The 12693-nt window shown below is 36.7% G+C and overlaps 1 protein-coding gene across 4 annotated transcripts in view; it reads left to right on the top strand.

Annotated features, from left to right (window-relative positions):
• Positions 1 to 12693, top strand: part of LOC110827857 (uncharacterized) — a 217794-nt gene that overhangs the window by 165993 nt on the left and 39108 nt on the right. For all 4 annotated transcript variants that reach the window (XM_087351044.1, XM_087351045.1, XM_087351046.1 and 1 more), the window contains one exon: positions 1297 to 1406. In XM_087351044.1, coding sequence (XP_087207170.1) covers positions 1297 to 1406 — 110 coding nt within the window. The remainder of the gene's footprint in view (positions 1 to 1296; positions 1407 to 12693) is intronic.

The raw sequence follows: 12693 nt of genomic DNA, 5'->3' as shown, positions 1-12693 counted from the left end.
TACAGATAACCTGCCGGGTTTATGCCACCTTTATATATTCGCTGTGACGATATGGCAGTTTCTGTTGAAGTACGTAGCAGAAGAAGACTTAGAGCAGAGAAGCAGAAAGCGCTTCGCACAATTGTTCTGACTGATTGAAAATAAACACTCTGAGTCTGTTTTCCTACATAGAACAGTTTTGCACGCGGTGTATTGGATGGTTTGTTCTGCAGACACTAGATGTCTGTGTTCGGTGTTATCAAGGACATGTTAAACAGTCGTAGAAGTTCGCATCTTTGGTGATTTAATATAATGCTTCTCCCTGCCACGAGTGCATTCTTGCATCTCTGTTTTAATGGATCTTACGAATTTACTGGTATAGTGTTCCCAGATATTTTAATCCATGCGTGGATTCTTTTTTCAAAATCTCTTAATACCGACACTAGGAGTTCTACGAAAGTGTAGTACCCGGTAGTTTGAGTCACTTTGCTTTCATGACAGTGAGTCAGGAATATCCAGTTTTACAAAGGTGTTTTGATAAAAAGGTCCACTGGAAATGTTTGGTTCATAAATTCTTGCATAAATCTGTTGTTATTTGTATTCCAGAGTACCGTCATTGAAATTAACCAAGCTTTTAAAGGACTTAGGGACTTCGTGATAATTGTTACGTTGTGACTTTTCTCTTATGAGCGAAGACCAAGCGTTTTATTCTTTCCACACGTATTCTTGAGAGTGGATTAGAATGTTTGATGGCTGTAAAAAATTGGAACCGTTTCTTGAATTTCTATAGGTCTGTCTGTCAAACACGAGGACCGTTGAACAAATTTTCGTCAAAACATGGGCATTGAGGTGTTTAGCTAAAATTTGTCGACACGTGCCAATTTTGGTTTCGTTCGGATGATAATATTAACAGTCACTTTACGTGAAATGAAGTACGCATGGATGGGTGGGGAATCCCAGGTTCGATAATTCCCTGGTCATTCACGAAGGTCATTGGTTAGATTCTGACGAACGCTGCGCAAACATTTTGTCACTTTTTAAATTATACATTCCTCAAGAAACGGACGCATTTATGTAATTTGTAACCATTCTTGCGGCCACCCTGACAGCTGCATGCGGTTGATTGTGCTATCCTGACAGTGACGACAACTTCCGACATTTTCATCTTAGTGTGATGTAGTTTGTTGACTCTTTGTGTGTGACATCCACTTTGAGAAAGCTTGAATATCTCTGTGTTAAAACTACTTAGGGAAAGCTATAGCGTTCTGTAGTATAACGCTGTCTGTTCAATGATGTCTTTGTTTTCTCTCTCGCCAGATGGAGCACGTTACGAAGGCTCAGTTCGTCTGGCGAACCTTACTACATTACGGAACAACATGGCTGCCATGGAGCCTGCTCGGACTCTTCAGAACATACTAGAAAAACAGGCAAGATTTTTTTCTCTGCATATCTTGAGAATAGGATATTACGAGTATATAAAGGTTGATCGAAAAGTCACGGAACACAAATTAACATAATATATTTATTGTTTCAATTCATTACAATTCGATTGGATAAATAAACACACATTATCGCTGTGATTATAATAGAGCCTAAGCAGGTCACGTCTTGTTGTAAGCTGCTCGTCAGTTGTCTTGAAACAGTCGAAGTGGAATGATATCTTTTTCACAAGTGGAAAGAGTGTGCATTGTCGAACATTACCCGGCATCTCGTTCTCACTTGCCAGAATGGTTCAGGGATACATTTCCCGGTTTTTCTGTGGCAAACAAATCGATAAAATCTCGTCTGGTGAACCCTTTACGTGACACAGGAACTCTTCGTCGGGTTTCATCAGAAATGACGAAAAGAATCAATGCAAACATGCATGCATCTCTGAACGCGGTTCGCATTTACAACACGTAATTTAACAATATATTTTGTTTTCTGATTTCAATGTCATTTATTTTTTGACGAATTAAACATGGGTCAGAAATGGGTTGTGTGATTTTTCTATAATTCTATATAATAAACGCTCTTATAAACTTATAAAACATTCTGATAATTATTGTCCTGTAAGAAATAGACTGTTGCTGAAATTACTTTATTGTCAACTTTATTTATGTCTATTATATTACCGTCAAACATCCTGTATTAACCTATTCCATGGATCCAAGGTGTTGATTATACAATTATAAAAAGTCTTAGTAGGATTAGAGGTTATCACGGCGTTCAGTCATAAAATGTCTTGTATATGGAGTTAAAAATTAAGATGATTTGTCAATTTAGGATTTGAGGTTTTCACGACGGTGAGTCTGAAGATTGCTGTCTTTTGGGTTGTTGCGTCGTGTAGTCTGGCAGAAGTATACCGACGTTTCAGAGGTCCATGCAGCCTCCATCATCAGAGACTGCCAGCCACACGCCCAATAACCAAACTGCAGGACCATCTTTTTTGTCGGCCGTCCGTCACCGAACTGCTGCTACTTTCAGTGTCTGCGTATGGTATAGCCTTCATACCTCACGATGTATGTTGGTCTTCTGTTGAGGTCTTTACGAATGTATTGGCGCGTATTGTCTTTTGCTAACGGTAAAATTACAAAAAAAACTTCAGTATAAATGTTGAATGTTGTAACTAAAGTGCAAATACAATTCCCGAAGCCGTTTTATTTTGATACGACGAGCATAATGCATCACAGTGTTTTCATCTTGCATTATCTGCTCACGGCTTTCGGCGTCTATTTTTCATTAAGTTAAGAGCAAACAAGTTCCAAATCGACTCTTTGTCATAGGATTGAATTTAGTGCATTGAATTCCCAATGTTAGTATTCATTTCCTACGTCATTGCAGTGTTTTCTAAAGTAATGAATAACACGGCTGAAAAAAAATTAAGCTACTGTGGTTTGGAATACACGGATTTGTGAATGTCGTTGTATGCAATTATGATCTCTTTAATATACTGCAGTTAACAAAATGTCATTCAAACTCTTAACGTATTTAAATCTTGCCATGATATTGCATAAAATATCCCCTTACATTTCAATATCTGTGTTTGGGATCAATTAAATGCTTCAAATTAAGCCACGATTAGCCGGGATCAATTAAATGCTTCAAATTAAGCCACAATTAGCTAAAATTTAATGTATTGTAAAGTGACGTTAGATTTGAATTTAAAGTGAGGTAAGGCTTTTTTATTCCACTGATACCCACGGTAATAAAATTTACTTTACGCCGTCTTGGAGAAACATTTAATTTCCATCTTCAGGGCTGAGTATGGAAACAGTATGTTTGTTCGAAAGTATACCGTTGTTGCAGCTCAGAAGACCAATATCGACAACTTTACCGCCCTGAGAACCTCCGATTTCACTCTGTAGTCTTCAGCGTGGACCGCCATGTTACAATGGCTTGTTTTTTTTCTCTGGCAGGACGGTAAACGCTTCTAAACGTATGTTGCGTGTGTTTTATTTTAAATTCCTATTGCAACTGAAATAAACATTGACACACTGAAATGCTAGTGAAATTTCATATGTCTCTGAAACGTCGTATTGAACTCGTGAAGCGAAACTGTAGTTCTCGAGAGATACAATCACATTTAAAACGTTCCCCTTTTAAATTGGTTCTAAAGTATTACTACCATTTAAAAGGAAAGCGGGGGGGGGGGGGGTAGCGGACGAATTTGTGTGTGTAATGTTAGAGAACTGTTTGGAAAATTTTATGGGCTCAGTGTTGGATACCCGACTTCATTTGTTTTCCTGGCAGGGTTACTTTTTACTGACCTAAATATGTAGAACATTTTTAATATAAAATCTTATTGAAATGTGTTCGTCTGGTAAATTTTACTGAACGTCCTGGAAATTGTTTTATGCGCGCATTCCTACAAATGCTGGAATGCAAACTTTATAGTTTTCGTGTCGTTGTATTGTCGGCAAATCGGCAGCGGAATGCATTTGGTTCTGTTTTTTATTTATTTGTGCGTGATGATAAAGGAAATCTTACGGTTTATCGCTTTTTGCGAAGAAGTGCGATAGAGCTAATCACTTTCGTTTGGCTGTTTTAATAATGGTCAATGTTTTATTCCAGATTTTACTTTAAAAAGGAGCTGCGGTAAGACTTCGCATTTCGTTTCGTGTATTTTAAATAGCTACAAGGCAGGTAGATAAGACGTTGTTGGACATTTTTGATATCGTACAGTTACTGTCATTATTTCGACAATGTCTCGAAATCACTTACTTTTATGTAAAAAAAATACACGAAACATATGTATATTTTATGGATCTCTAAAATGTGTTTAAGATGTTTTCTTCCATGTGAATATTTGATGTGTAGGCCTACCCAGAAATGCATGTAGACCTTTATGGGGTGTAGAATTAATTAAGCGAATTAAACCTCACTCGTGTAACAGAATATATGTAAATATATATTTATTATTCAAGTCTATACACAAACTTTTAAATTGTTGATGTTAAAATTTAAAATTAATATTAATATTCTGCGCCATTCATCGTTATCTCGATGTTACAATATTGCGCTTTATACTACTACATGTTTCAATGTCATAGCATCATCTTCAGGTTTTTTATCTTTAAAACTACTCTATATTTATTAATGCAAGCATATATATATTAAGAATATATGTATTTTAATAATGTAGCTTAACAGGTATATGTACAAGTTCTTAAGAGAAGTAACATTTAAACCAAATTAAACGAATAAAACTTGCACATGACAACGCGCTTGTAACAGATACCATGTAATGTTTCGTAAGGATCCGAAAAGGAGTTATAAATACTGACAAATTAATTTAAGCTCTCAAGTCATATTACGCTTAAAATGAAATGAGCTAAATCAGAATTGAAATATCTCTCTATAATTTATTTTATTCCTAATGTAAAAGTAAAGTAAAATATTAACGCACCGAATTTTAACGAAAACAATTGTATTATTGGGCTCTGTTGCTATCGGATACTCAGATGAACGGACTTTACTAAACTAATAGGCTGTTTCATACTATTTATGGTATGGAACTTGAAATAACATTCCAAACTCGTCTGTATTTCAGAAATGAGATCGTCAGATCAGAGAGTAACTTTTGAAACAACCTGTACTTCAACCCTTGGGACATTTGATCATTTTTCTTACGGACCGACAGACGAAACGCCGAAAGATTCATCAAATACGGTTTCGTTAAATGTTCTGATTTGTGTGCAGACATTCTTCGACATAATACAGACATCGACCGTGTTAAATAGTCCACCCGTTAAATTTTATTTATTTCTTTCATAAGAGGTTGATTTTAAAATTGTGTGTATTCTTCTCCGTATGGAATGATTTCTAGAGTGTAAGAGCGAGTTTTGGAGAACATTAAAAGGAAATGGTTATAAAAAGCAAATGGGGGAAGATTCCTCAGAACAAACTTTGTGAATATGATAACACTTGAGAAACTGAGGTGACACAAATGCAATGCTTGTTCTTATTTGTACGGAGCACAGGAATTGAGCTGAAGGCTGATTATCTTCTGCAGGACTGACAAGGGAATAAGTCAATCTTATGGACGAGAGGAACTTTCTGTAGTCCGTTTCTTTCTCTCTGTAGCTATTGGAAGACCTTAAATAACAACAAAGAAGAAAACAGCTTCGACTCGTACGGTTTTTATATTGAAAAGAAATAATTAGTTTATAAACCTTACAAAGTTTCAACTGTCCCATCCCTCTCCATTCTTACGAAGAAACGGACTGGAACTTTTTAAACAATTAATCTTGCATTGAAATCTACCCGCTGTAAAAGAACAGCTCTTGTATTACATCATATCTGCCGAATTTATATGTTTTTATTAAATTATAAACACATTAAAATCGAGAACTAATTTGTGATTGTTTGACAACATTATTAATATAATATTCTGGTATTAACGGGCTCAAAATTAAATTGATTTTGCTGACCATAAATCGTACTACGTTAAAAGTCATGGCACTGTTTAACCCAATGAACCCCATCTTAAGCTAAGTTCGTCCCATTCATCTTATCACGTTATACCACTCTAAAATTATTGTTAGTTTCGTCTTCCCACTTTTGTTTCTGTTACAAGCAACAGACTTCGAACGACTTTCTTTAGAAAACTTCAATATTTTTTTACCAATTGTATTTCTTTATTTTGTTTGCAACTGATCCTGTAAAGAAGAATTTGTATTGAGGAGTTCCGTGTTGTTCTTTTTTATTTAAGGCTGTTTTATGTTTTCGTTACATTGATACCGCATTCAGTGCATTTGCTTCTTAAAAAGCGAGAGGATGTATATTTCACGACTACAGATGCCAGAGTCAGAGTAAATGTACTTCCATACAGATCTTCTATTAGCAAGATTTGAGGTTCTCGCAGACTGCACGGCGCTACAGCTTCGACTGTCTTCTGGGTGTAGTCTGGCATAGGTTTACCAGCGCTTGAGAGGTCCGTGGTGCCTTCATCATCAGGGCGACTCCATCTTTGATCTTTAGTGTTCTAATGTTACTTCCATGGTGAGTCTCATTTTATTTAGTATTAACCAGCTGTACGAGAAGTTGTTTTGTATAGTTACTTTGCGTTAACTGAATCAGGATGTACGTGACCCTAGCTAGGAGGCTGCCTGTTTGATTTAGAGCGATATGAAGCTAGCTCTAAATATGAACAGTAGATAATGTTAATATGTCTGTGTGTGTCACGGAACACTGCCGATTATCAGAATATCAGCGCCATGACTCATACAGGATTATCGGTTACAGATAATATCAAGAGCAATAAATATGCACAACTTTTCATTCAAAGGCAGTAAACCACAAAATTACCCCTTTTCCAGTCTGTTGGCATTAAATGTTATATTGATTGCATATAAATTGCAGGATTATTTTTCTGGCTTAATTAACTCGATGTAATTTTGCGTTCCTAATCATGTATTCATGATAAGAACTTTTGTTTTAATTTTAATAGCATTTTTCTTAGGCCTACGTGTAAAGTAGTGAATTATTATGAAACCTATTCACAGAAATGCTACCCTGACAACTAGAATTCGTTTTTGTATATCCAGTCAATAAAACGCAAAACATAAGCGTTTCGTTTCGAATGCAGGAATGAATAATAACTTTTGTAAGTATAGTTGTAATAGTATTCGTCTGGGAATAATATCTGTTGGCTTATGCAGATTCGTCTGTTTCCGCTGTTAGATGCTACTTATCCGACATGCAGATACAGGCCTAAAGTATAGGATTGAATTATAGTCAGGATACATTTATTTCCTGAGGGGGACCTAATTTAATTTTAGACGTGTTCTTTTTCATGTCCACACTGAAATTCGCGGTGTAGTAGTTGGCAACCAAACTTGTATCGAGATTTCGAATCTTTTCCCGGATAACGACCGCTCTCACAGGTGTCTCGTGGATTTAATAAAGTTTCTCAGGAAATATACTGAGATAACACCTCAAATAGCACTCGAACGCTTCCTTTCATATCCTCTGCATTCAGCAGCCACAATCACAATCCTACTCACTCGACGCTCTGTAAAAGTGTTTTAAATAATCAAAGAACCTTTGATCTGTGAAGCAAAATATTTTACATCGTCTAGTAGCTACTGAAAATTGTACCCAGGGCTGTTACAGAAGCTGTTGTTAGGCGTGGGGGAACTTTTTTTCTTTGATGTGCCTCTTCTCCTTTATTAAATTGTTTTAGTGCAATTTTATACAAAGATAGCACTAAACTCGACGACATCCTGTCGATTTTCCTTCCGGCTTTCGTTTCTTTGTTTGGTTCTTTCTCCCTTATTTTCTTTCGCTTTTCTTTCTTTGAAGAAATCGGAAATTCTCGATCAGTGTCCAAAAGTTTCGGCAACTTTTTCATCAATCTTATTCGTCATAACCTTTCATTCTGTCACTCCCATCAACGTTCACCAGGCCGATAACTGTAACTTAGGACACAACGAACAAATTATGTTTTGATTGCATTCACCGGGGCATGTGTCAGTGAAGGTTTTGCTTGTGCCTTGTTCGTCTTAGGGTCTTACTGTTGCAGTAATTCACAAAGCTTGTTAAAATTTTCGCTCTGTCACATGAGGCGAAAGTCGCTTGATTCTCACTTCCTTACCTGTAAATCTTCTTTCAGTATTACTTGTTTCTAACTTTCCTTTCATAATCTTTACAGCCCACTGGTAACTATATGCACCACCTGATATGTCTTTCAATAACTCCTCATTGTGTACTGCGTTTACGATCCTAAGAATAAACAGCAATTATTTTATTAAACAGCGATAACCGACCGATGTTTTCGATGGTGAAACGTTGTGTTTTCTTTGAAGTAGGAATTGGAGTTTTAAATAATGTTTGTACATCCTAGTGCCTCAAAGGGTAGCGAAAATAAATCGATGGCAAAGAAAACTTTCACAATCTGTATTAAGGTTCTGTCCAAGGAAATACCTCCAATGTCTGGTCTCTTTCGCATCGAACGTTGTGTTATGCTTATTTTACAGTCATCACGTCATGTGACTTGTTCGTGAGTTACAGAATGGCGCTACAGTAATAATTAAGTGGCAGCTGATGATGATTTTATACAGTAATTTAAATGAACAGGTGAAGGTGTGTTGCTTATTTCAGAGCACCTTCGGATATTTGGTAGAAGTTCTGAAGAATCTACTGATATCTCAGTCAGGATGTCCTGTAGCCCTGTAGATGTTCAGAAAGGGAGATGCGGAATACCAGTGAAGCTTGTGACTGATAGCCAGATGTCTCCTTGGAACATAAAATAAGCAAACAAACTATTAACACTATAAAAAAGACACTAGTGCCAAACGCGTTTCAACCTCAAGAGGCCATCATCAGTGGCAACAGGGAAATTAATTCACTTAATCAAAATGGTTTAGAAAACGAATCATGAAGTAGAGTATTTTACAAAAGCATATCAAGCAACACTACAGGGTGGGTGGGAAGTAGGTAGGCATTGAGAAATGGTTATAACCTCTATATTTCCAATGTATAGCGATTATTTAATGCCTACTTACTTCCCACCCACCTGTACACTAGATGTTGGTTTTAAGATTTTTTCAAATGTCTCCTGTTCGTACCTCATGTCGAGTACTTTATGTGTACTGCAGTCGGTGCTAATCAGTCCGTCTGACGACCGTTAGAAGTAAAAGTATGGAGATCGAAGGGGTTTGGGAGGGGCAGCAGATGAGGAATCTTATACTGTCCCAGCGGCAAGACTTTGTAACTCGTTTTCTCATTTCCTGTGTCCATTATGTACTAGGTTTTCTTCGTGTGTGCGCACAGTTTGGTCCCAAGTGCACTCAGTGAAATGCGGAAGAGAGTATTCAATGACAGAACCACGCGCAGACAACATAAAAACAGAAATGAGAAATGTTAAATGATGGTGTAATATTTCATTTGTTGTATCAGACATTTCAGGCATACGTTTACGGGTAATAATGTTTATATGTGACTTACACAAATGTAGAAATGTCTTGTATTTGTCTTTAACCGAATCCTCAGACGTAAAACCAACAAGAGTTAACGCCCTGACAAGTAAAAAAAAATTTTGTTACCCAAATACAGTTTTATATCTTGTTACTGTAACGCCTTACAATATATACCGTTTATTTATATACTTTTTGGAAATTATGTTTTTAAAACATTCCACAAATATTCGGGTTTTCTGTTCCATGTCATTTCCAAACCGTCTTAGAGTGGTCACGCTTCGTCATGTTTATGGAGTTCACCGGGGTTGAAGTGGCTGGAGCGTGAAGCTGAGTACTTACTCCCATCTAGTGCCAAGTGTAAAAGGCTTGAAGCTCCCCCAATACGCCTTGTTAGCACGGTGCTTTACCTAGTTACTGTACTCGGTAGTTCAGGCACTAATTGTATTTTTGAATTCATTTTGTTTCTTAGAATAAGCAGCAAGCCTAATTATTTTCCCAGTCATCATTAATTGGCTGGTCTTAATAGATGGGGTGTGTTTTCTATCAATCAGAACAAATTTCCCAAATATTACGTGGGCCATTTTTTACTTTATGCTTTGAAATGGCATTTATAATTTATATTCAGGGTGTCCCGTGTTCACATCTCAGCCTGAAAACAGTCTGTCCTGACTGAGGGTTTTCGCAGCTTTATCGGTCCCTCCAGACAAATGCCAGGATATTTGCTTAAAGTAAACCACAACCCCTTCCTTCCATATCCTTCCCAATTCATTATTTATCTTATTCCTCGCTGTATAGTATGAACTACCGACAGCGTTGTTAAATAAGCTGTCTCAACTTATTTTATGTGAAGGGTTCGAACTATAGGGTGTTACACACAATACTGCTGTCTTTCTGGACTTCGTCCACCGTTCGGGTATTCTAAAACTAGGCCAATAGTTTTTGGGAGTTGACTTTTCTTCCTAGCCCTTTTATCAAACCCATCAGAATAGGGATTTTAACCTGAAGACGCGAGCAGAGCCAGCTCCCGACACGTAGCGATCTCGTCAATATTGAGTACAAGAGCTAGGCTTCAAGACAAAATACTGGTTTGTTAATCGAATAGACCTACGGGCATTCTCGGCAACGAAGAGTTGAGTGAATTTGAATCCTAAGAGGCACGTTCACTTTGTGAAGCTACAGTGAATAATTCTGCAACGTGGGAATACATGAGTAATTACAGCGTTACGACAGTGCAGTACTTTCTCGTTTTTCGTTTCCCTTAGCTTACTAATATAAGGTAACCGCGGCTCAAGTTGTCTGCTCGACTTCTTCTTGTTTTGCATTATTTAATGCGGCTCTTAAACCTGTGGTAAAATGTACAAAGAACGAAGACTATAGCTCTGACTTTATTCCTTCTTTTCTCTTCTTTTATCCCAGTAGTATTACTGGAATATACAAAGAAATTACCAGGAAACACGCTAGATAAGAAGTTGTACTTTACTGACGCAGACATTCATGAAACTTGTATTATCTTGCTCTATAAATCATGAGCCAGTTTTAAGCTAGACTGAATTGTAATTCGGGAAGCATGAGACGGATATTTTTTCCTGCTACTTTAGTCATTAATGAGTAATCTGAAAATTGTATAAATCATGCGGCATGCCAACAACTGCAACAGTGATATAAGGCAACTGAAGAAAAACATGATAATGCGGTCAATAATAAATTATTAATTTTGTTTCAGTAGAAAATGTTATACGATGTTCATCAATGTACTGGAACGTTCAGCTAGCTTATAAAATTAACTTTGTGTTATTAATTTGATATAAATCAAGGTTTGAACGTTTCGGTATACCCGAAAGTCTGACACTTACACTAACTATTCTGTCTTACTCTGTTTCTTGGCGTCCATTAAACAGATTTCTCTCACAAAATCTACTAGGACAATCTACTTGTGAGACAAACACGAAACTCCAGTTGTGGTGAAACATACGCCTTGGTAGAAACACGTTTATTAGGTTAAAGTGGGCATGCATTAATTTCATGCAAATACATGGTAATTTGTTAAATATTTAAATCAACAAGAAGCAACGTTATGCGGCTTCTATAATGACATTAGTTTCCACCAGAGCGCAAGTAAACACGACGAAACGATCAATGTGTAACTGCGGAATCTCTGCTTTGAGTTCTGTTGCACTTAATTTGGGCTCCTGCATCTGTATATAATGCGTATGCTGTGTTCATACACGTCCTTAGCTTATAAGGAGGGTTGAAACGCATACGTCTACTTCACATTGGCGTGCGTATATTCTATAAATGCGTTATTTGCTGTGTTGGTCTTCACTCTTTCATTTTATTTCATTTATTGCTGATATCAATATATTATTTTATACTACCAAGACGGCTGTCCGGGCACAGAAATTAAAGTACCTAGCGAACAGTGGACTAACAATTTGGGAAAAATACACGTATCGGAAGAATTCTGATGCATTTACTTTGTTAACGCCACTGATTGATTTGTAGTTCGTTAACTATTCTGTCAGTAACTAGTGGGAACAGTACCGAATGATAAAATGTTACATGAGTAATTGTGAAGGATTTGGAAGGAAACAGCCCTGTCGTATTGTATTGTAACTTATGTAGTGCCGTGTTTTCGTAATGTTTTTATCATGTCTCTTATTTCCATGCTGACATTGTTTTTCTTTACGATTAATTGACAGCCATCGAAGTCTTGTCTTGTTCTTATTCCTTTTATCTGTTCGTTGATTTGTTTCTCCTGCTCTTCATGTGTTATGCATTGATATTGTATTTCTCTGCTTTTCTGTATTACATTTCATGCTGTGTGTGTTTTCTTAATATTGTTGCTTGTACTCCAGGCATTGTTTACTGAATATGTCCGGGTCTATGACGAGCTTGTTCCTTATATATATTATGAGTAACGATGATACGCAGTGAACGTTAATATTTATATAAACTTACGTCTGGATGAACATTGTCATGTAATATCATCTCATCCACGGACCTTTCATGGATGGAAGTTAATGATCTGAAGTGTGTGAATGAAATACAAGATATACACCATGTTTATTCAAGATTCGTAATTATTGTGTAGAATCTGAAGAAAACTATGAAATGTGAAAGTTTTCGCTTATATATAATATTCTTTATTTATGGCGAATTTAACTACACTTCCGTCAGCTCATATATATTTGGTTTCCAGTGCTATTAATATTAATTAATTGGTAATTATGTGGAAGCAGTCGTGGACTATTTTAAGGCACTGTCATATTATTGTGCTAGTGGGGTTTAGGAAAACTACTGAAGCCCTTAGTCG

This window comes from Zootermopsis nevadensis, unplaced genomic scaffold (assembly GCF_977971745.1).
Source record: "Zootermopsis nevadensis isolate Lab colony 2312 unplaced genomic scaffold, Znev_1.0 Znev_ptg000018l, whole genome shotgun sequence".
Taxonomy (NCBI): domain Eukaryota; kingdom Metazoa; phylum Arthropoda; class Insecta; order Blattodea; family Termopsidae; genus Zootermopsis; species Zootermopsis nevadensis.
This window is presented reverse-complemented; position numbering and strand designations above follow the sequence as displayed.